The sequence below is a fragment of the Octodon degus genome, unplaced genomic scaffold (genome assembly GCF_000260255.1).
Source record: "Octodon degus isolate 3935 unplaced genomic scaffold, OctDeg1.0 scaffold00092, whole genome shotgun sequence".
Taxonomy (NCBI): domain Eukaryota; kingdom Metazoa; phylum Chordata; class Mammalia; order Rodentia; family Octodontidae; genus Octodon; species Octodon degus.
The window spans coordinates 5,565,800-5,590,052 of NW_004524668.1; the positions used below are offsets into that span (position 1 = coordinate 5,565,800).

The window sequence follows — 24,253 nt, forward strand, 5'->3', positions numbered from 1 at the left end:
TCTCTCTCTCTCTCTCTCTCTCTCTCTCTCTCTCTCTCTCTGTCTGTCTCATTATATTATGAACAGGTGCAAAAATTCAACCATGTCCTTTTAACAGAGGCCACCTTAGTGGATGTGGGCGGGTAGAGTTAGGATCTGATAATATGGCTGAGAACCATCTTCTCTTCTACTACTAGAGCTGCCACTGGCCAACTTTTTCTCATGAATTAGACTACATTTCCCAGACTCTCTTGCAGGTAGGTAGTCAGGTGACTAGGCTGCGGCAAGGGCATTCTGGGTAGAAGCCACGTAGGATGCTTTCAGACCTACCACACAACCTTTCCACCTTCCTCTCTTTCTCCATCGTTCATTGGGATGAAGAGGACATAGCAGAAGATCTGGGGCAGGCTGGATGGCTGAGTCACACATGGGAGGAGCCGTGGTCCCTCAATCCACTTTCTTTATGGGACTTTTATCTGAGCAAAATATTACTCTCTAGAATGGTGAACGTGGTAGGCTTCTGCATTTACATTTTGCAACCATTTACAGATGAGACCACACAGGGAAACATCCAGTTGCCCTTATCGTTATCATTTTATATTAACAGCAGGAGGCAGGAGATTAAGGTGCCGCAAACCAGTTTGCAGGTAAACACAACCTGTCAGTCACAGCCAGGACATCCGGCCCAACAGCTTCCAAGACCTGCTTCTGACACCAACCAGTGGGAGAGCGTTGTGTTCAATTCTGGCACAAGATTAAGCAGGCTTTTTGAGAGGTCGACCTCATGTCAGAATGGGGACATACGGCTGGCCAGATAGCTCAGCAGTTGAAAGCGCCTGCTTAGGCTGACGCAGGGGTCAAGATTCGATCCCCCACGTGCCGCCCCGCCCCCCACGCGTGCTGAGACAGCAATTAAGGCTGGGCGTGGTGGTGGGCTCCTGTAATCTCAGACCCTGTAGACCCTGTCCTAACTACAACAACAACAAAAGAGAATGGGGACATCAAAGATGGCAGCCGTTGGCCTTGAGGCAGCCGCCTTCTCTTTTTCCCTCCAAACGTCCACTCAGCAAGCAGAGCACGTTTTCTTTTTCCATACTCGCTCTGTGGAGCACTTCTTTCCAGAATATTCCTGCCCTCTGCTTTTCTTCCTTCTTTTACTTTTAATAAACGTAAGCTGGGGCATGGTGATCCATGACTGTGATCCTAGTACTTGGGAGGCTGAGGCGGGAGGATTGCCATGAATTCGAGGCCAGCCTGGGATAGATAGTGAGTTCAAGGCTAGCCTGAACACATAGCAAGACCCTGCTTCAAACAACAAAACAAAAACAAACAAATAAATCAATGCGCCTCTATGTTCTTATTCTGTCTTGTCCAATATTTTGAACAGGACAACAAAAGCCAGGGAGGACCCGTGGCCAGTCTTGTGCCTGATTAACAATATAATACACCTGCTACAATTAATGCATCAATATCCATATATTCACTGAACCCTGATACATCACTGTTTCATAAACTGTAAAATGTCCACAGCTTGCTGCCATTTCCATAGTTTTTATTTCCTGCCCCTCTTTCCTGCAAAGATCCCACCCCGAATGCCACAACTAGTTGTCATGTCTTCTAGGCTCTTCTCCTGTTTCTGATGACACTGTTCAGAGGAATGCGGGTGTTTTGTAAAATGCCCAGCTACTGGGATTTGGCTGACATTTTTCTTTCATGTTAAGACTGGAATGATGATTTATGTTGTTGTTCCAGTGGTTCTAGTGTTGGCCACTGGGAATGCTTCCAGTTAGTTAGTGCTTATGACATACCTTTATTATGTGGGGTGTTGTGTTTCTCTGAGGAATTCCTCACTTTTTAGCTCTACAAGAAGTCCCAATTTCATCTTAAACATCCCTGTCCTAGTCCTAGACCAAGCCATCTCTGCAAGGATCCTTGGTTCTTTTAAAGAAAAGCATTAGAAACCAAACCTAGGGCTGGGGAGATATCTCAGTGGCACAAGTGCTTGACTGGGCGTGGTGGTGGGCTGAATTCAATCCTCAGTATACCAAAAAAACAAAAACAAAAACAAAAACAAAAAAATCCCAAAATCAAAAACAGACCTAGGCAATGGTTGTGTTTTTTATTATATGGGCTGTTATTTCTTTTTGCCTCTCTCAGCTGTTAGCATGAAGTATCTGTTGATATATTAACCTGGGTGTACACATATATCTCTGTCTATTTCTGTATGTGACCATCTGTATCTATTACTAAGCTAAAGGCGTGCTCATGCTGATGTCTTCAACATTAATCCATTGGGTCATACAAGCTTCCCTGTGCTTGTCTGTAAATCCCACTCCAAAAGCAATAAATTTGGCGCTCATCACCAGCCATCCATGTGTCTAATCATGCCAACTGCCTTTCGTGATGTATGTCTAGCAGTATCAGAATTGTTAACTCAGTAGGGTGGTTTCCAGGGTAAAGATTCTCCCACCTCCCACATCCTTCTAGGATCGTGGGTACTTCCCAATCAAGAGGTGAAATTAGGGCCCCTCTTTCTTTCTGTTTTTACTTGACACATGATAACAGTACGTGTTTATGGAAGACAGTGTGGTACTTTCATCTATGTATATATTAGATAATGATCAAATTAGGGTAGCATTTTTATCACTTCCAATACTCATCCTTTCTTTGCTATGAGGCCACTGAACTTCACTTGGCCTAGCTCTATTGAAATATTTATTATGTTATTAACTATGGCCACTCTCTATGGAACAGCGTTACCATAGTTACTCTCCTTTCCTAATTGTGTCTTTGCACCCACTGATTAACCTAGGTCTCTGTGTGTGTGTGTGCGTGTGTGTGTGTGCGTGTGTGTGTGTGTGTGTGTGTTCAGCTCAGCCTGCCCTTGGGTGGGGCTGGCGCAGCATGTGGTGCCGGGGATCAAACCGTGATCACTGCGCTTGCCTAAGCTTGCCTAAACAGGCACTTTTAGCCCACTGAGCTATCTTGCCAGGCCCCCTAGGTCTCCTTCTTAAAAACTCCACATTTGTTTCAACCAAGAGGACAGTGTAAGCCACACTAGAATTTCTCAGGTTGATGTTAAAAATACCTTTCTCTTTTGTCTTATAATTTGGGAACATACGATTTTAGAACCCAATGGTTACCACACTATAAGGAAGCCTAAATATCCTTGCAGAATCTGCAGTGAAGGAACTGAGGCCTCTGGCCAGGATACAGGAACAACTACTCACCAGTCATAGAAGTGAGCCATGAAAAGTGGACCCATCCGGCCCCAGTCAAAATCTCAAGCTACAGTGGAGTGGAGCAGAGGCAAGCCATCCCACCCCACCCCACCACAGGGGTAAATCCATAAGCAAAATAAATGATTGTGCTGGTTTTAAACCACTGTATCAGTACTATTGGCCATGGTGCAATGAACCAAGTGACTCAGTAGGCGTGCAGATTTTGGTGTCCACTGGGAATTGCTCAGTGCAATTCACAAGTCAGTTTCTCTGAAACCCAGATTTCTCCACTATAAAAATGGTGGTTTAATGCTTCCAGAACAGACCTGGGATTGGATGAGATGGTGTGGGTGCAGAGCCAGTAGCATGAAAAGGTCATCGTGACAATCAGCTCACCAATCAGTGCCATCCTTGGGGATCCCTCGGCCACCCAAGCCACAGTAGCAGCCATAGAAACCATAGCTCATCAGGGCATTCTTTCCAGTCACCTTCTCGATCATGGACTTCAGTTCTAGCAAGCCCCCTGGCACAGCAGGCACACCTGCAAGACAGGCCATGTCCCTGGGTGACCCCCAGTGTCCTGCTGTAGGCCCACTTCTCAGAATCTCCCACCCTTTTACTTGACCCTCTTTCCTTCTCCCAGTTAGTGGGAGGGGAGCAAGGAGGTGAGGGCAAGCAGTGTAGAGACACGGCTAAGGGTTTAAGCTTGGAGAAGGGGACAAATCCTGATGAGGGTTCAAATCCTGACCCTGCCACTAATCTAAAGTATGGCGAACAGGCCACTTCATCTATCAAAGCCTCAATTTCTTCCTCTGGGAAAGAGAGGTCCTAGGTTAGCACCCACTTCTCAAAGTCATTGTGAGGGTTAAAGTAAGATGGTATATAAACTCAGTGCACACTGGATGACCCATCCTAAGGGACAGTGGAATATTCAGTATAAGCCACAGGGAAACAGCCAGAGAGACTCCAGGCTCCTGTTCTTCCCAGCACTATGATCCTTCCTCTCCTTGTCTAAGACCTTTCAGAATATAAGTTACCAAGTCTTAGATCAGAGTGGGAACTTTAGCAATCTCTGACATCAGTCCCCTCATCTTACAAACTGGGAGACTGAGGCCCCCTCGCAGGCTGGAGGTTTCCCGGTAGGCCCAAGGCTCTCTCCCTGCACTGTGCCTGGTTCCTCCTGGGGACTCCAGAGATCTGACAAGACATCAGAGGGCATGACAGCCTGTGGGGAGAAAGGTTGTGTGCAGGGCTACAGGGCTGCAGCAGGGGAGCCTAAAGCCAGGGGACACCGCCTACCTGGGAAGGGGCCAGTGGCAAGGTACGAAGAAGGCCTGCACAGGCCTGACCAGACAGTAATGTGGGGAATCGTGGCTGGATAGTTTGATACAAAGCTTGTGTTCTCTTTTGAGGTCATTGTTTTGTTTGGGCCTTATTTTGTTTTGCATTGCAGCAAAAAAATTCACTCCCCAGAGTTTGAAGCTGCAAAGCTTCATGTTCACAACCTTCACACCCTGACACACAGCTTCTGGACGTGCCACAGCCATCCCTATCTGTGGTATTTATTACCCTATCTCCGATGAGGAATCCAAGGCTCAGGGAGATGAAGGCTCCTGCTGATGTTCGTGTCTATATGATAAGGACAGAGCTGAGACTTCAGTGCCAGTGTCTGTGAGCTCAGAGGGAGGGCTCCTTCCCACTACCCTGCCCCTCCCATGGGGTGGAAAGGTGACCTGAATGAGGGGAGGTCATGGAGCCAGCACTTACTGCAAGCGAGGAGCCAAGCCAGTGTGAGGAGGCTTTTCATCTCTGGAGTTCTGGAAAAAGAAAACGCATTAAGGCCTTCTCTTTCAGCTGTTACCCCAATTCAGACCCATTCAGACCCAACCGGCTCCATACCTGGCCTCCCTATGCTGCTGCCTTCCCCTGTGGGGCAAGATGAGGAGAGAAGAGGCAAAAGCTACTAGGTCCAGTGGGGGCAGGGAGCTCTGCAGGAAGAGCTGCACCAGTGGAAGCATTCGCGGGGACACTGTGGCAGCAAACTCACCCATCAAGAGTGCTTCTATCCACAAATGCCTGACACCCTGGCCCTTTGCAGAAAATGTCCAAATGACCCGGAGAAACGAGTGGGGCTTTTCAATGGAGATTTGGTGGTGCAAATCAAAGGGGAGGGACTGACATAACCTAGAGGAGCCATCAGTGAGGGACGGGAGAAGCTGCAGGGAGAGAAGAGGCCTGGACAGAGCGAGGTCACCACTGAGGGCAGAAGGGTGGCAGGAAGTTGGCGTTTGGGCCTTGCCTCCTTCCCGGGTGGTGCTGCAGCTGCCCGTCTTCAAGGCTATCTCTCTGGCTGGGCCTCTGAAGGCAGAAGCTGGTCACTCAGCCCCTGTGCTAGAACCAAATACACTGCCCACACAGAATGGCTGCTCCGGGAATGGGACCCCAGTACCTACCACATTCTAGGACCTTTCAAGGGCTCCGATGGCTTTTTGTCCCCCACCCCCGCATCTCTCCATCTCTGTCTCTGTCTCCCCCCACCTCTCTCAAACACACACGCAAATACGTATTTATATGTGTTTTTTATATAAGTGTATGTGTCCAAATACATCTATATTTGACAGTTGTGTTGGCTGGAAGATAAATATAAACCAAGCTGTGCTCATTATTACATATGCATTATTATTGTAGTCATTTATTCTCCTGATTTTAAAAGACTTTAAAAATGAAGATGTTCCCCCAGGCCCCCAACACTGTGATCATCTGAAGAATAAGTGGACCCCAGTGCTCCAGACAGCACTGCCGCTGTCACTGACCCCATTTTCCAGGGGAAACTGAGGCTCAGAGACCGCAAGGAACTTGCCAGAGGCCACACAGCACAGTAAGGAGTAAGGGCTGGATTGAAACCAAGGCCTTGTGCCCTTCGCCATACATCAGAACCTTCCCCACCAGCAGGACAAATTCTCTCCACCAGGGCTGGGTTCCTTCCCTCCTGAGAATCTGCCTGTGGCAAAAACACCCACCACTGCTGTGGAGACCACAGAAATCACAGCCAAAACCACTAGAGACAATGCTGTACTGCAGGCTGCTACCTGGCTCTAATTTGGCCTGTTACTGATTCCATGCCCACAGTGGCCTGCTTCTGTCCCCTCCCAGCATCCCAAAGTCCTTGTCTATCCATAGCTTCTCAACTGTCCTGTGGGTTGCCAGCACTTTCCCTTTGGTGCCGCACAGTTTCCACCTCCCCGAGTTGAGGAATCCCTCATGCCAGTGCCCTGCCTGAGCCCCTGGCACCTCCCAAGGCCTGGCCTTCAAATACACAGCTTCCGACTCCCTGGAGCTCCCATGCTGGCCTAGGTCTGGCAGCACCTCTGTGTTCCAAGAACATTCCTGAGGATTCTGTCGGCCCATAGCTCTTGCTCTGAACAGCCAAGGAAAAGGATCTTAGCTCCCAGGGCCCACACCAATCTTTCTCTGTTGCTTTCCGGAGCCGTCACAGGGCAAAGATGCCAGCTACCACTCACTGGCTACCTCCAAGGTGCCATGTACCATCTGTCCACTGTTTCTTTAAAACTTCCAATGACCTTGACAGACAGAGAATGTTAAACCTGTCTTCGGTTCTCTTGAATGAATGAATCAATGAATGAGAATGAATGAATGAGTAAATAAATGAATGAATGAATTAATTAATTAATGACAGTTATTAATGTTGCAGATTCTGCAAGCTACAGCTCATGTGGTTTCAGTGCATTTCCCACAGGTTCGGCCCAGTGCCGTGCATCTCCTCCTTTGACCAACTGACTAGTCCTCTGCCTCTGAGCAACTCAATGGATGAAAAAGTTGTGGTATGTTTATACAATGGAGTATTACTCAGCTATAAAGAATGATAAACTTGAAGCCTTCATATTTAAGTGGATGCCACTTGAAGATATACTCATAAGTGAAATAAACCAGACCTACATGTGTAAATATCATATAGTCTCCCTAGTATAAGAACTCCAAAGAAGAAATACAAATAGAAAGGTATAACACAATTAAAAGGAAAGCGAGAACTTGAGGATTAGACAACGAAAAGAGGGCAAGGAGAAAAGCTAGGAAACAGGACGGGGCAAAGCCATACATTTATATGCAGAAAAAGGGTAAGGCAAGAATCCTGAGAACTATCAGCAGGTTATTGAATCTAGTAGTTACTGGGTGAGATTCTCACCCTGACTAACTATATATGCTAATACCTGTGAACTCAGCGACTGCACTGAAGATAGCAATGTGCAGTAGTGGGGTCGTGCTTGGAAAGCCTGTCATTCTGGTCTTCTAAATACGTACTGTTTGTCATGACATACCAATTATGGCCAGACTATATCTCAAGAGAATGTTTTTTTGTTTTTTTTTTAAAAAAAGGGTAATAAATGAAAAAAAGAGACAAGAAAAAATGTCACAGGACTGTCCTGCTACAATGATGTATGTGGTTAGATGTGTAAATTACTAGGCATTAAATATACTTCGTATTTTGTATCTTCTAATGCCTGAACAGCTTGGGGACCTTGCTAACCAGAGAGCAATTGCCCTTCCTGGCGCTCACACATCCTGCAACCTCAGATGACTCCTCGGGGACTGTGCCTTCCTTGTGCCAACCAGCCAATCCAAAGCCTTTATCCCACCCCACTTCATTTAACTCTCAAAAGCCCGGTGGTGTTCCCCGAGGGCCAGATTCAGGATGACAAGGGAAGCCTGGATGGCAGAAAGGATTCGAGCCAGCCACTCCGAAGCGAGCTGCCTCCTGAGCCTGTCATTCACAAGTCACAGTAAAGGCTCTGGGCTGTTCTTTCTGCTCTCCTCTTCTGCAGCCTGCCCCTTGGGATCCCCTCCCTCCTGGGAACTGTAAGAAATGCAGTTCCCTTAGACGGCAATCATTTTCTGATCTGCTGGCCCACCTGAATAAACCACCCTCCGGAGAGCTCTCTGGGCTGTCGCTGGCAGTGACTGGCAGCAGCCCGAGGCCCCGGCAAATAGAAAGAGCAAACAGCTAAGTTGCACGGATCAGTGGCGGAGGCGTCAGAAACAGCTGCCCGGGTTCCCAGACATGGCTGGGGCCCAGAGCAGCCTCCGGGAGAAGGCAGTGGCCTTGGCTATTCCTGTCAAATGATCACAGAGAGGAGCAACAACAAGCACAAGATAATTCCAGAGTGGGGCACTGGCTGCAGTCACAAAAGGCATGAGAACAAGCACAGAAATGGGCTGACAGAAACAAAAAGACAGACTGGCAGGACAGAAGCAGCCTGGGCACAGCGGGCACCAGGGCTGCAGGTCCACATGGAGGCGACCCCATGCAGTCTGGACCCCTGGTTCTTGTCCCTGGGCTGAGGACAGCAGCACCAAGCCCCACCATTGCTGGTGGAGGCTGAGGCTACCCCTAAGATACCAGAGAAGGCCGCGAGGCCTGCCCCTCTCTGGTGGCACCTGCTCTCCCCACTGAGCAGCCAGGGGGCTCCCCTCACAGCCTTTCTTCAGCCTTGCTTGCTACACCCCCCACCCAGTAAAGGCAGCCCCAAGAATGAGATTCTTACCAGTGAGTCCTCTGGGTCCTCAGGCCTGGGAGGAGGCAGTGGCTGTCCCGCCTGGCTTTAAGGGCCTGTGTCCGCCTCCCACACTCCTGCCTGGAGTGGCTCCAAGATTCCTGGTAACTGGCACAGAAAATCTACTCCTTCTACTCTCAAGACCCCTGGGGATTCTTTCTCCCCCTGTGTTCAGAAGCAGCTACTTCCTGCAGCAAGTCACAGTCCTGTGGCCGTCGGGACAGACATCCACGAGGATGTGGCTTGGGTCACCTGAGGTCCAGGGCTCTTCCCTGGGAACAGAGGCCTAGAACCCCCTCGCTGGCACAGCCCCCCCTTCCTGCTCCACGGCAGGCCTTGGAGGAGTCCCTCTGCCTGGGCTCTGTGGTTTTCTAGTCTTCAGTGTCCACGTCTGTTTCATTCTGTGTCTCTCAGCCCCAGCCCGGGGACAGCCATGGGGCCCAGGTAGCACTTGCCAACCCCATCCTCTTCCTGTTTTTCCAACCTACTCCAACTTTCTCTGAAACATGTAACACCCACCCGCCTCTGGAAAGGCTGTAAAAAGTTACCTCCTGTGTACAGCTGGTCTTTATGGTCTAGGTCACTAATGAATCAATAAATCACTAGGTCTGTGGATAGAGAGAAGCAAGCTGCCATCCAACTCAGCAACTGAGTAGCTGTGTAACCCTGGATAAGTCTGGACACATCTGTTTTCTCCTTTGAAACACACACAAGAAGGTCCCCTCCTCTCTAGCATGGTGAGAAGGTACCATAGAAACTGAAGCGTGTACAATAAATAACACAGGTTAGGGAAATACGTGCCTCAGTGAACAACATCACAGGCCCGGGTCCTGGGCTCAAATCCTCCACTACTAACTCATCACTTTCTGGCCAATGGTAATTCACCTGCCTCAGAGCTGTTAGGATTCAATGAATTAACGTGTGTAACAGTGTAAGTAGCAATAGATGCCAAAAAAAGAAATGATCCTTCAAAAAAAGAAAAAAGAAATGATCTTTCAGAGAAGAGTTGAGAGTGTGAAGTCTGGCTCCTCCTCCTCGCTGCTGACTCTCTCCCTCCTGTCCTGGCAGTATGAGAGGGGGCCCTCCTATGGTCCCCATGAGCACAACTCTCCTTCAGACTTAACTACTGAGCTTCCCGAGGGGTCCAGTGAATTCAATTCAGTGCACAAAATACCGACCTGGTGTCCACCACACACTGGTCACAGGGGCAAACTGCATAAAGGCGCCAACGAAACGCACACGCTGCCTGGCCTGACTAACGCGCTGGGGCGAGTCCTCTCTGCTCTGCATTATCTCTCCTTTTCAACTAGTTCCTACGTCTGCCCACAAGTAGTCATTCTCCTCCCTAACCAAAGCTAAACAACCCGAGCCCAAAATTGAAAAAGTAAACTCAAAACCCTCCTTTGCCTCCCATGACCTCTCTCCCCAGCTTGCTGAAAGCCAACTTTGTGCACAGAGAGGCCCCCGCTTCCACTGCGCTCACTCCTTGGCTTCTGCACCCCAGGCCCTCCGAGCCTGGCATCGCTTGGAGGTCTGGGTTCACCCCTCGGTCTCTCAGGGTGCCCCAGCTCAGGACTACCTCCTCCTTCCTCAGGCTTTCTCCTCTTGCTCTTGGCAGGGACCCTGTGCCCACTGCCCACCAATGCCTGTCCCTCTCTCTCCCCAGGAAGTATCCTGGCTTCTCCCAGGGCCCTGTTCTCAAGAGATGCCTTCTGTCTTCACCCCGCCCTGTCTGAGCTCCTGGCACCCCAGGATCTAATCCTATTACTATGCAGGTATCTGGGTGGTGCACTGGGTAGGGCACCAGTTTTGACTCAGCAGCAATGCTCGGCGGAAAAGTGACGGGATGCAGGACCAAGAACCCAAGCTTGTCTAACCCCTTCGGGTCTCAGTTTTCCCACTATAAAGTAGAATAATGCGAGAGCCAGCTTGGGTTTGGAGCTGTGATACCCACTGAGGTCAGACAGGGTGCCAGCCACCTCCCTGCTGTCGTGTCTTTCTAGGAGCCTGAGAAGCCCATAAGGGTAAATGTGGAGCGTACAGCTCCTCTCTCTCCAGCCTTCTTGGTATTCTAGCTAAGCGACCCCTGTGGATCTCAGAACCCAAAACCTGAGCTCTCTTACAACCCACTTCACCCTTCTCCATTAAGGGATCACGTTTCCTTTATCACAGACCCTGCTCCCCAACTGCTTCCGCTTCCAGCCAAGCAGGAGACTGGAGGGGAGAATTAATTCTCTGATCATTTCTGGTCTTAGCATCCAGATCAATGTCACACCCATGATAGGACCTCCAGAAATATTTGGGGGAAGAATCGAGCACCCCCAAAACATCCCTTTTTCTCTGAGATTAGCGGGAAGCTACGGTATGCAGGGTGGTCCTGGTGTTGCGGGCAGCCCGAGTTAGTTAGAAATATTCAGACAGGGTCAGGCCCTCGAAGGAGATAACAAAGACCAGATGCCTCACAACTGTGGGAGCGTCAAATGCTCCTTCTGTGAGCCAGACCTAAAGACCAATCAAATGCTAACCTCCCTAAAAATTGGCATCCAGGATTGATCATTACTCAGGAAGAATCATTATCTGATGGCTACCCGATAAGGTCCTGTTTCACATGCATACCCACTTGCTTCCTGACTGGCTTCCCCATTTGGTCCTGGACCTAATCAATTTTACCTGAGCAATGGTGCTTGTAATCCCACTGGTTGACCATAGTTTTGTCCCACCCCACCTCCACCTAAGCGACTTACCCCTTTCTCCACCTTAGCCCAGCATGGTTTTACACTATAAAAGTCCCTGGAAGAGACAGCTTCCCAGGGAACTACTTGCTCGGGCCCCCCTCCTGTCCCTCTCTTGGACAGGAGCTTTCTTTCCCTCAATAAATATATTCTGCTCATAACCTCTGTTTGCTCCTAAAATTCATTCTTCGGTTTTAGAGAACACGAACTCGTCCAGATGAGGTCGGGAGATCATTTTTCCCTGTCATTTGGAAGTTCCCTGTATCGTTTGGAGGTCACCCACCCGAGATCAGTTTTTCTCCTTGTATCACTGGGACCGAAGTTCCACCCAGGACAGCCCTAGGAACCTGAACAATCTTACCCACGAGCCTGAGGTGCTACGGAGACACCCCAGGCCTCCTCACACGGCTTGTGCCCCTTGCCTTCCGGAAGCTGGCACCAAGGGCAAGAGTGTCTGGAACTCATTGGTAGAATATCTACCTGCACCCACCTTCCTCCAGGAGGTTTTCCTTGACTCCTCCCTCCAGGGCTTGCGCTGCCCACGTGACCCTTCCAGTGGGCGGGGCTTGCAGAGCTGACGAATCAGAAGGAGGAGAGACAGACCCAGGACTCAGCATCCTCTATGGCACAGGGGCAGGGCAAGTGCTGCGTCTGTGATTTCCTTAATCCTCATAAAGTCTCCAGAGGCGTTAGGTAGGCAGATTGAAGGTTAGGCACAGGTAGTGGGTCTGAGGTCACACAGCTGGTAGGGGCAAGAGTCAGAACTGTTGGCCTAACCCACCTGTCACCCTGTCACACGGAGAGGCCAGGACTGTGATTTCTGCAAGACACCTGCCCAAGGATGGGTCGTGTGATTTCCTTCCAGCAAATGGGGAAGTGAAAGCTGCGTCCCCGCTGGTTAATGAGATCGTGGTCTTGAACTCCTCGCTTGAGGTATAGCACTGGAATTGGTTATAAACTGTCATCCCGGGGCTGTGAGCACCCGTAGGAAAAATTTGGCTGGGTCTACGTCATCCTTCTGAGAAATAATCTGTTGCCTGTGTATAAAAGTTAAGAGATCTTAGCTAGGAATCTAAACTTTTGGCCTCTCCTTAACACATCTGCTGTCATGTGTTGGCCCTGACTCCCTCCTGACTCCTGCAGAAGCAGTGCTTACGGCCCGGTCCTCACCACTTCCTATTGTCTTATAGCCCACAGCTGTGGCCTGCGCAGGACCCGAGCCCCAGCCCCAGCCCCTAACGTGTTACCTGCAACGGAGCAGCAACACCTTGAGATCAAAGATGATCTCTTTAGCGCCTTTGTGTTTCAAGTGCTGATCTCAGAGATTAGTATGTAGTAGCTGCTCAACAAAGAGGGTGTGTGTGTGTGTGTGTGTGTGTGTGTGTGTGTGTGTGTTAGGAATACCCATTCCAGGCTGAAGGGTTCGCTGGAAGAGCACGTCCCTGAAAGTGAAACTTGGATGGGTTGGCATTCACCAGGATGAGACTGCAAGGAAGGGAGAGCTAGGCAGAAGGAACATTCTCTGCAGGACCCATAGGCACAGCTTATAATGGCTCATCCGGGGATTGACAAATCAGTACGGTAGCTCAGATGGAGGCAGTGATGCACTAATCACCATTTAAAAACTGGTTCTCGGGTCTGGGAGATAGCTCAGTAGAATAAGTGCCTGCCCGGCAAGCATAATGTCCTGAGTTCAATCCCTGGTACCAAAATAAAAATAAAAGTAAAAATTAAAAACTGGTTCTCGGGACTGGGGAGATAGCTTAGTGGTCTAAGTGCTTGCCTGGTAAGTGCAAGGACCCAGGTTCGATCCCCAGTACTGCCTACCTTGCTAGCCCTGGAACCCCGGGCATGTCATGCCAGTCCAGACATCAGAGGTGGTGGCACATGCCTGTAATCATAGCACTGGGGAGGCTGAGACAGGAGGATCACTATGAGTCTGAGCTGTATAGCAAGACCCTGTATCAAATACATAAAATAAATAAATAAATAAACTGATTCACTAGAGGCAAAAAGGGGACATTTGTCAAATTTCAAAACATAACTATTCCTACCGCGGACAATGTCATGCTACCAGCATGGAATGACTGACCGTAATTGGGGAGTGATATCTGGCTGTATTGTTATACAGCACGTCCCTACTCAGGTCCTGTGAATATAGATGGTTTCAAGAACATATGTGGCAGTAAAGCAATTATGAAGGGAAGAGGTAGAGTACTTATTATCTATGTTTTCAAGGCCATTTGTCATTCAATTTAGTTTTTAAATGAAGCTTGCATGGTAACAGCTACCTTGCAGAGTTCCTGAACATCAGCCCGAGGGAGGCAGTGTGAGCCGTCTCCGGCACAGCCCTCACGGGACAGGATGCCATGTCCTGGAACCGCCACTGTGCAGCATGGAGCAAGTTTCTTAGCTGCTCTATGCCTTGGTTTATCAGCATGAATGAGGAGGCCTTAATTTGACCCATTCTGAGTTGTCACATGGCAGGTGCTTAGGCACATAGTAAGGTCTGATGAATGTAGGTCATCTCAGTAGCAAGGAGAGACAAGTCTCCAGCTGACTCCTCAGAAGAAGGAAGTGTGCCCGGTGCGGTTAGCAGCACCCAGGCATGTCTGGAAGGGCTGCCTGAGATGTGGCTGGGGAAGTCACAAGTCAGGCTTCGGCCCTTGTCCTGAGGCTGCCCCAGAGTGAACTCAATCAGTGGCTGGATGATCTGAGTGCAGTAGAAGGGATTGTACATGTCCTACCCTATGGTCTCCCAGCTGATATTCACATGGCCTGGGGGGGGGGTGACACAGGCAATTGTCGCAGGTGGCCCCCCAAGCCCAGTACCAGTCACTTCATGGAAATAGGAGTCACCATGGGTAGTGATGTGGAAGCCCAGTGCCAAGAGCAGGAGCTCCAAGAAGACCTCATGGGGGCGTACCTCGTGCTTAACCCCTCTGAGGTGGATTCTGGGATGGCAGGAGATGTCTAGGTCACAGGAGACAGCCTGGAGGGCACAGGGGCTGCCTGGTTTTTGCAGATAGCTCGAGGGCACCTTTCAGGCTCCACATCGCCAAAGGGGTAAAAAGAGTCACAGTTGCTCCATGTGGCTTCAGATCAGAAAACCAACCCCAGGCACGCCTATGCCAAGGGTCAGGGTTTGGCTTGAGCCAAGAGATACTGTAGGTCCTGTGAAGAGAATGAGCTGCCTCAGGCTGGTGAGTTTTCTTTCCCTAGCAGGCATTTCTTTAGCTAACATTTTTCAGTAAGCAGTCTAGTGTGGGAGGTGGGGACAGAGTGGGCGGAACACATGCCCACCCGCCTTCTGAGGATAAAAGACTTCCCTGAAGGGCTGGAAACATCAGTGACTTGTCAAAGCACATGAAATCAGCTCTCCCTATCATGAGGCCTCGGTGCTATTCTGTAAGAACGTTTTAAAAATGTACATTTCACTGACTTTTTTAAGAGAAGAAAATTCTGAACCTCTCAGTTGCCATGGGACAGGGAAGGAGCTGTCAGGTATTCTGTACTCCCTGCCCTCTGGGCTCACCCCACACCAACATCTTACCCACATTCCAAGGTCTTGCAAAGAGCTACATCTACTGCGCTGGAGATGGATTGGCTAAGCCTAAAGTGCCAGTCTGTTCTGACAATCCATGATAGGGTCTATGACTCTGTTCTGGAACCTTCCAAGCCTTTCTACTGAGGGTTCTGAACTTAGTGGTCCCTCTCGAATGCTCAGAAATCATGGTATCCTTGAGTCTTTACACCCCTCAGTTTCCCCTTAAATTCCACCTCTCCCAGAAGTCCTTCCCTTCCCTTACCCAAAGTCACCCCAATTCTTCCCTTCGAAACACTCTAACTCTCTTAACCTGTTTACCGGTCCCTGACTTACACCCAGGCCCCTTCCTTTAGAGTAGGCATATTGGCAGGCAGGAGAACCATCCTCCCTACTCTTCATTATGTTGTCAGCAAAAGTAGCACAGAGCCTAGTGGCCACTTGGTGGTCCACATTTGTTTGTGGACTCAAAGAGTGCCTGGGTGAGGACAGCCCTTTAGTCTGGAGAAAGCCGCAGCCACGTCTGCGATGGAGCTGGGCTGCGGATTGGAGGCTGGCTCCAAAAATAGACACAGCTAGCCCTCACTGGGTGGCAGCTCATGACATGCACGTGGTTTGTGTGGATGTCACAGCAATGCTCAGTAATGGGCGCAAGTCCTACTTGCCCCAGTAACTTGGCTAAAAATATGAGTAGGAATATTGAACTAATGGTGAGCGCATCTTTTATTTTAATCTTTCAAAAGCCCAGTCAAGTCAACTGTCCAACTCTTAAGAAACATTCCACAGCTTAGCCTTCCTTTCTGTTTTGTTTCTGTCATTCCCACCACCTAGAATGTTCTTTGCTCTCTTTGTTAGATTGTCAAATGCCTCCCTTGTCTTTTTTTGGAAGACAAAGAAATCTTAGAACAGGTTGTTGTGCTGTGGGCAGAGATCCCAGATGCACCCAAGGACCTTGCAAGCCTGAGGCACCGACAATGTCGCTACATTTCACTCTTCTCAATGGCAGGCTAACCGCAGAAACACTTGTTGAGTAATTTCTCTGGACAAAATTCCCACTATGACACCATAGGAAACACATGCAAACCCAAATCCATCACTCCTATGTAACTGGGGGACACCTAAGAGAGCCTTCTTGCTTCACTTGCTTTTAGTTGACTTATAGATCACTAATTTGGGAGGTCAAACATCTGGGTAATACATTTTTACTTCCTGCTAGCTTTTCCTTGATACTAGAGATCAGGATCTCGCTAAATTGCAAAGTTGCCTAGGCTGGGCTCAAACTTACGATCCTCCTGCTTCAGCCTCCCAGAGCACTGGGCTTATAGGTGTGTGTCCCTGCACCCAGCTTCCCGCTAGTTTTGCTGTACATAACACATCGGTGTGAGTTATGACAGGTCACCCAGCTTACTTCTCAGGGGCCTGAGGGTCACATTTGCTGAAAATACTGACTTTCCTTGTGCCTGCATGCCTGGCAGGTGCCTGGGATAGGATCGAGAGGCGTGGTCCCTGACCATATGACCTGCCTGTCTCCTTGCTGCCTGTCTCAGTTACTCTTCTCTCATTGCTGGGACAAGTACCCAACACCCAAAATGAAGGAAGGAAAGGTTTATTTAGCTCACAGTCACTGGAGGTTTCAGTGCATACTTAGCTGGCTCCAAGGCAGAGTGACACATGGCAGAGAGCAACCTTTCTTGGTGGTGGCAAAAAGCAGAGAGCAAAAGGGAGGAGCAGCAGCAACACTGGCTGCAGAGAGCAAGGCTGTCTGTCTGTCTCTCTTCCGTTATATTCAGGTTTCTGCCCTAGGCTGGGTGTAGCACTCACACCCATAATCCCAGTGGTACTCAGACCCATAACCACAGCCTTGGATCACCCATAATTCCAGTGGATCATGAGCTAATCACAAACTCTAGAAGTCTGCCCCATGACTGCATGAGGCTTAGAGGGGACACCTGGAGACAAACCGTAACACTGCCTTAACCGTCAGCTCAGATTTCCTTGGCTTTGCATGCCGACCTCTGTGCTTTTCTTCGCTCCACCCTTGAGCTTCCCACCGCCTCAGCAGACCATGCTGAAATCCAGCAGCTGCATCACAAGGCCCCGATCAAACCACGAGGCCAGAATGTTCACCCAGAATGATGGCACCAGCTGCAAAAGCAGCTCGGCAGTTTCTGGGACAGTGTGACTGCCGGTTGGTCAGGTGCTTGCACAGGCAGGAAAATATCTTTTGAAACTGTGTCCATGGCCAATGAAAAATTACCAAACATTAGCAGACCCCAGCAAATCAATAGAAGCTTGCTTGCTTCTCCCTCTGTTCAGGGAACAGCCTGGTCCCTCTTTTGATCATTTCTGACTCCCTGCAGCCCCAGCTGAAGTTAGGCAGCTTAGATCGAAGTTCTAATAAATCCTTGCCTGTGCACTTGCAACGTTTGGCTCAGTCTCTTTTCTATCATTTCCATGCCCACAGTCTCCAGTAATACCACACTCATGACTATATCACCAGATAAAGGAGAAAATCTTTAAAGGTTTTCCAAATGTCCACTACCTACAAAACCATCCGAACTCTTTCTGTTGGCCTGACAGGAGGCACTAGGTCTGCAGAGATGCCCGCCCTGTGCCTGTCCAGGCACAGGGAATACTTTTCTTGTCCCTCCAAGTCCTCCTTTCGTACTACAGCACCTAGTGTGCACTGCCTGACTCAGAGTTGCTGTTTCTGCTGATACTGCGTGTCCCTGCCAGCCCCTGCCACCCTCTCCAGCCTTGCTTTCCCCCAGCTTCTCCCCAGGACCTTCCCTCGGCTTTCTTGTCTTTCCCTACTGCATCTTTCTAGACCTAACATCCTTATCCTTCCATAACTGCCTGGTGAGCCCCCTGCATGCTGGTGGGGGGAGACAGATGCAAGCAGGGAGAGAAGCAAGAGGTAGGGTTTGTCAGGTAGTTAAATATGAGTGTTAGGGAGAAAAAATCAAGCAAGACAGGGTGATGGAAGAGAGAGAGAGAGAGAGAGAGAGAGAGAGAGAGAGAGAGAGTGTGTGTGTGTGTGTCTGTCTGTCTGTCTGTCTGTCTGTCTGTCTGTCTGTCTGTCTATCTGTGTATACACCCATGCCCTTGGAGAAGGGCTGGACAGCAGGAGCAGCCAATTTAAATCTTCTTGGTAGAGGAGGTGACACTTGAACAAAGCCATGAAAGGTTTTCTTTTGAAGAAAGGGGCAGTAGTACATGTGAAGGCCCTGAGATGGGAAAAACAAGGAAGCCAGACTTCTCTTTGCTACAAACTTCTTGTGAACTTGCCTTATCTTCAACTGGATGGGCCCCCACCCCACACTCTGCATCCTCCTAGGTCCTGGGTCACATCCTTATCTAAGAACCAATCAGATTGTATTGCATCCCCCCCACTAGGCTAGGAACATGTTGGAGATGGGGGCTGTATCTTTTATTTTGTTATTTCCAGTACCCCATTGGAGCATAATACATATTAACTAATTCAATCAATCAGTGCATAGTCAAACTAGGCCGTGTACTCAGGAATGTCTCACCCATCTATCTCCTGGGAAATATTGGTACACTGTGCGGCACAGACTTACTCCTATAAAGAGGTTTGTTGAAGGACTAATAGAAATAGCGTGCTGGATGTGGTGGTACACACTTACATTCTGGGATGGTGAGGCATGAGGATAAAAAGTTCAAGCCCAGCCTGAATAACAGCTATACCCTGCCTTTAAAAAAATAAAAATAAAGGGCTCGATATGTAGCTCAGTGCTAAGGCCCTGAGTTCAATCCAGTGAGAGAGAGAGAGAGAGAGAGAGAGAGAGAGAGAGAGAGAGAGAGAGAGAAGAAAGAAAAGAAATAGCTAATACTGAGCATGATTTACATGCTAAGTTCTTCCCATGGCTTATCTCATTTGATTCATAAAAACATCCTATAAGGTAAGTATTGTTATCATATTGTTAATTAATTGGCCTAAAACTACCTCCACATACATGGTAAGCTTGGCCGAAAGATTTTTCTCTAAATAATGAATTGAAACTTATCTTGACATGCAAACAGAATGTTCTTACTAAGAATAGTAACCTGCTCTTTTAGGAACTAGTTCTCAGCCAATCACAAGCAGTCAAACCGTGTTCAAATAAAACAGACATGAGCTGCAGCCAATCAGGCTGTCACTACCTCACTTCCTGGTGGGTGCTTCCTTTTCTCTGGCTATAACTATTACTGCTGCCAGTGTGGTAGGCCCTGGCTCTCTGAACCATTTCTGGTCTGTGCTACTATCTGATTCTAGATTCACAGCAGCAGCAACAAATAACAAAAGCCAATTAAAGTCTGAAAAATTAGATTTGCTGTCTTTTTCTCTTTTAGTAAGATGTGCTTTGCATATTGGGACACAGGCCTGAAGAAGAAAAAAAATGCCACCACCTCCACTCCATCTCCATAGCACACAGCTGGTCAGTGGCAAAGCTCTGACAGGAATCTGTCAGTTTGCCTTCAAGGCCCCACACCTTTGGCCCAAAGTTTAACAGCCGGAGTGGGTCAGGGAGTGAAGGTAGAGCAGGGTTAGGCGGAGATGGAGGAGACCACAGGAAGGTCTCCTCCGCAGCCAGACACAGCATGGAGCCCATCCTGGGCTCCTTTGTATACTGGAGCACCTAACATACAGTGGATGCTTCGGGGAGTTAAGCAATGTTAAATAGATTGTGGTGATTCTTTTTCCCAAAAAGGAATGTCTTCTTATGGTTTGGGTTACCAAGAAATTCAGGAAGGGCCTCAGATCAACATAAACACAAGTCCCAAACCACGCTGTTCAAGACCCCAACGCTGTCCTCCCCCCCACACACACACACACTTAGGAATGATCATCCATGTGTCCTCCATCTTCCCTTTAGATTTGGCCTGGCTTTGTCCCAGCCACCAAGTGATGGCTAGAGGACCACAGCAGCCCTAGGGAGGAGCCCCTGCAAGAGCTGTGGCTGCCCACCCTGCTCTGGGCCCGCTCTTGGGCCTCCAGATCCCACCTCCCTCTTTGGCTAGTTGGCCCCTTCTTGGTGCAGCAGGGGTGCTGTAACTGACCTCTGTGGCCTGGTCTTGGGTCCTGCTCCAGGGGCCTGTCCCCAGTAACAGCCTCATCAGGCAGAGCCTGGAGCCCCAGGCCCTGCAGCCTGTCCACTTCCAGCCTGAACATTGGAGCCCACAGCCTGTGGACCCTGGAAGAATAGACTTGTGGTTTCCAGAATCTTCAAGGGGTGAGTGATGGAGGCTGAGCCTGGAGACAATGAGATTTCTGCCTGGACCTCACCAAGTATCACTCTGCTCAGCTCCAGCTGCCTTTGCAGATGCAGAAAACCCAGCAACACTCTCACCGTGGCCCTGGCCACCCTGCCCTGGATTATCCAGGTCACAGCCTTATCCACTCTGCAAGCCTCTGCTAATCCCTCCAGCCCCCAGAAACCCCACCGTGGCCTCACAGGCTGCTAATATCCTGGCTACTGGGGCTCCTCCAGCTCAGTTGGGATAGGATTGTGAACACAGAGCCTGGGGACCAAAGTCCAGGACCAGGACCTGGGGCAAGGGTGTCCAGGCTGTAGGAACACAGACTAAAGTGACCGAAGCCATCATAGAAGCATGCACATCTGGAAGTGAATTCTGAGAGAGGAGCCCAGTGACCAGACACGTGCTGTGTCACTCATTTGGAAATTATTTGCTGTGTATCTGGCTGGGGCTATAGATGTAGGAGCAAAGTCCCTTATCCTTCGAGAGCTTGGGATTTAGTTCTTGGGACTGCATGTGAGCAAAGCATCAAAAACATTGTAGGAAGGACAAATAACTAAGCCCAGAGCATCAGGTAGAATGATAGTAGCTCCCTGACAGGCCAGAGCTTGCCAGAGATAACAATGGCCGCTGTAAGAATCCCAGTGGTGGTGATTCACACTTCCTTGGTGCTTGCCATGTGCAAGGCACTGTGCTTACCCTGTGACCCCATGTTTCACAGACGTTCACGCTGAGGGAGAAGCAGTGCCCATCGCAGTGGCCCAAGGTCCCCTAGCTCACCAGAGGCTCTGTAATCTTACAAGCACTCACTATCTTTTCAGACTGACAGCCACTAGTTTGCTAGAGTTCTTAACACAATACAGATACTAGCTGTTTTTCTTTCTCATGGCCAGAGGGAGCGGGAGAAGGGAACCTTAAAAACTAGAAGTGTATGCAGTCCAAAGCAAAACTTGCCCAGAGTTCACTAAAGGTAACTGTTAAGAACGCTTTCTATTTCCCTTTCCTTTTATTTCTGTCTATACTGGCTTTTTAAAAAAAGAATGCGAGTTCTACAGATTAAGTTGAAAATCCTCATCATCCCCTCTCCCACATGCTTTGAATTTTCTTTCCTTCCCAAAGATATCCAGATCATGAAATTGATGAGTATCCTGTCCAGCCTTGATACTCCTGCAATATACATGTCTCTATAAATGATGCATAACCTTGTTGCTTGGTTTCCATTTCACATGCATCGAATAACAGTTATCCTAACTCGCTTTTTTAAGTGTATTGGTATGGCTTGTGTGTATTTGTCCCCCTCAAAGCTTCATGCAGTCATTGAAGAGCAGTTCTACAGTTTGTGATTAATTCGTGATCTAAGGCTAGGAGTAGGGGTCTGAGTACTGCTGGGATTGTGGGTGTGAATGCTATACCCAGCCTGGCGTGGACAGCCTGAATGTAATGAAAGAGAGACAGAGAGACAGACCTGCTCTCTGTTGCCATTGTTGCTGCGCCTCCCTTTTGCTCTCTTGCTCTTTGCTGCCGCCATGAAGGGTTGCTCTCTGCCACGTGCCGCCCCGCCTTGGAGCCAGCTGAGTATGGACTGAAGCCTCCAGTAACTGTGAGCTGAATAAACCTTTCCTTCCTTCATTTTGAGTGTCAGGTATTTGTCCCAGCAAGGAGAGAAGACCAGCTGAGACATGTATCTATATTGATACTTTCCAATCTGATTTATTCTTTAATATGCAATAGAAAGTATAATGTTGGGTTACAAAGTAGTTATAATTTTCTCCAAATTTTACCTTGAAAAATTTTAAATCTACTGAGAATTTCCAAGACTAATGCAATAACACTTCACCAGCTGTTAATATTTTTGCTATAATTGCTTTATTGCTTTACCTCTCTCTCTCTCTCTCTCTCTCTCTCTCTCTCTCTCTCTCTCTCTCTCATACACACACACCCCATTTGAGGGTAAGGTACACCCAGTTTCTAAATAATCACTATCCTTCTATCCAATTTGGTTACTTTTTCCCAGTCCAGCCCAGAATTCAAATAAGAATCAGGCATTGCATTTAGTGACTGTGGCCTGTTAGTCTCCTTTAATCTAGAAAGCTCTTCCTTGTTTTTTGTTGTGGGTTTGTTTGTTTTGTTTTGTTTGTATTTTTTAGGGAAGGGGCTACAGGATGTTCAGGGTCTTACTACTAGATCAGACTCATAGTGATCCATCTGTTTACAGCCTCCCAAGAGCTGGGATTATAGGAGCGTGCCACCACACCCAGTTGTTTTTTTTTTTTTTTTTTTTTTTTTTTTTTTTGCTCGGAATGCCTTCAGGGCAGGTTTGGCTGGCTTGAGTTGTGGGGATCAAACCACAGCAACCTGAGCCTGACTGCTTTGTTGAAGCAGCCACGTGAAGAACTGAGCTAAGGGGCAGGCCCCCGACACCCAGTCTTAATTGCTGTCTCAGTGTGACCTGGGGGCGGGGCTGGCACAGCAGGCCCAGGGATTGAACTGCTGGCCCCTGAGCCTGTTTGCAGGTGCTTTAATCCACTGAACTATTTGGCCGGCCCTCTTCCTTATTTTTTGTGACATTGACATTCAAATTCAGACCGGTATTTGCAGAATATCTGCTGATTTGGGTTTGTTTGTTTGCTTCCTTCTGATGATCAGCTTGACCATGTTCAGCAGGAATTCAGTGTAGGTCAGATGGTTGCCTCGAAATCAAGAATTGGCAAAGCACAGCTTTCCTAGCCACTGCACTCCTGGAACGCCATGGCCCTTATTACTCTGGGGCTCCACGTACCTGCAGCCCTCAGACCTTAGTGTCACAGCTCTACACCCTGGGTTACCCATTGCCGCCACCGGCTTCTGTCCTGTGGGACATTGCCCTGGTAATGGCTGCTACGCAATGCTACCATTCTCTGTTGCCAGCCTCTGCTGACCTTTGCTGCTGACCTTTGGACCTCTTCAGGGGGAGTGGTCTCCAGTATTTGCAGTTGTTTTGCACTCAGCGTGGTACCAGATAAGGATTGACCCTCGAATCACACTACCAGGATAGGAATCCTGAGCAGATCTACAGGCTTACTCCAGCCCACTACCCAAGAAATAAATCACAAACAGCTTTATAGAACCATCAGAGTAAAGCTTTATTTGAACAGGAACTGTGATGTAGCATGGGGACAGGGGGATTGGAGCGCGTGTCAGTGCATAAGAGAAAGCCTTCCTAGCCCAACCTAGAAAGTGTGAGGAATGCTGCTTGCATAAGGGCAGCAGGCCTGTGATTGGGCCAAACTGGTCCAGACTCAAGCTTTCTGTTTCCAGCAAAATCATGACGTTGATATTTTAACTGGCTTCCCCTGGCTGTTAGTGCAAATCAGCATTTTCGCCTGTGCTTCAGGGCCATGTAGACCTCCGCCTGCATGAACAGACATTTGTGTCTGTGCTGACCACTCAGTAGTCCACTTATTTAAAAACAGGATAACCCCAAATCACTTATCCTTTGTTAATCTTTATTAGATAATATAACAGGAATGATAATAATGACAATTTTATGAAATTTATTCAATACAAGAATCAACTGGTGGAAATGATACTTCTCCAAGTGACACTCAAGATAAACTGCTAAGTGGCTAATTCTGGCCTTTGTGCCTTCGTCTGCACGCTGGTCCTTCCCTGATCTGCTCTACTGGAGAGGTGGGGGGCAGGGGAGTGGGCTCTCAGGCTCTGGAATGAGCTACTCCCAGGAGGTGAGAAATTGGTGGCCAAGACAAGAATCTTTCGTGATAAGGGTTGCAAATATATTCTCTAAACGTGCCAGTTGTTCTTTAACTTTATTTGTGGCGCCTTTGCTTGTATAAAAACTTTAATCTGCTTTTAGTGTCTTGTTGAAAAGTCCCTTTTGAGCCTGGGAACAGTGAGATAGCTTTCTTAATTTTTTTTTCTAAATGTTTAAATTTTTTTATACTCAGGGCT

The 24,253-nt window shown here is 48.6% G+C and overlaps 1 protein-coding gene across 3 annotated transcripts in view; it reads right to left on the minus strand.

Moving 5' to 3' along the window:
- Window positions 1–24,253, minus strand: part of Pla2g5 (phospholipase A2 group V) — a 65,413-nt gene that overhangs the window by 2,043 nt on the left and 39,117 nt on the right. Inside the window, exons 1-4 of one of the 3 annotated variants that reach the window (XM_023722561.1) lie at window positions 8,762–8,777; window positions 5,100–5,126; window positions 4,968–5,017; window positions 3,597–3,741 (exon numbers count right to left, since the gene is read on the minus strand). In XM_023722561.1, the coding sequence (XP_023578329.1) occupies window positions 3,597–3,741; window positions 4,968–5,007 (185 nt within the window). In that variant the 5' untranslated portion in view covers window positions 5,008–5,017; window positions 5,100–5,126; window positions 8,762–8,777. Of the gene's footprint in view, window positions 1–3,596; window positions 3,742–4,967; window positions 5,018–5,099; window positions 5,127–8,761; window positions 8,846–24,253 lie in introns of those variants that run through there. The other 2 variants (XM_023722560.1, XM_004637755.2) reach the window with 2 other exon arrangements.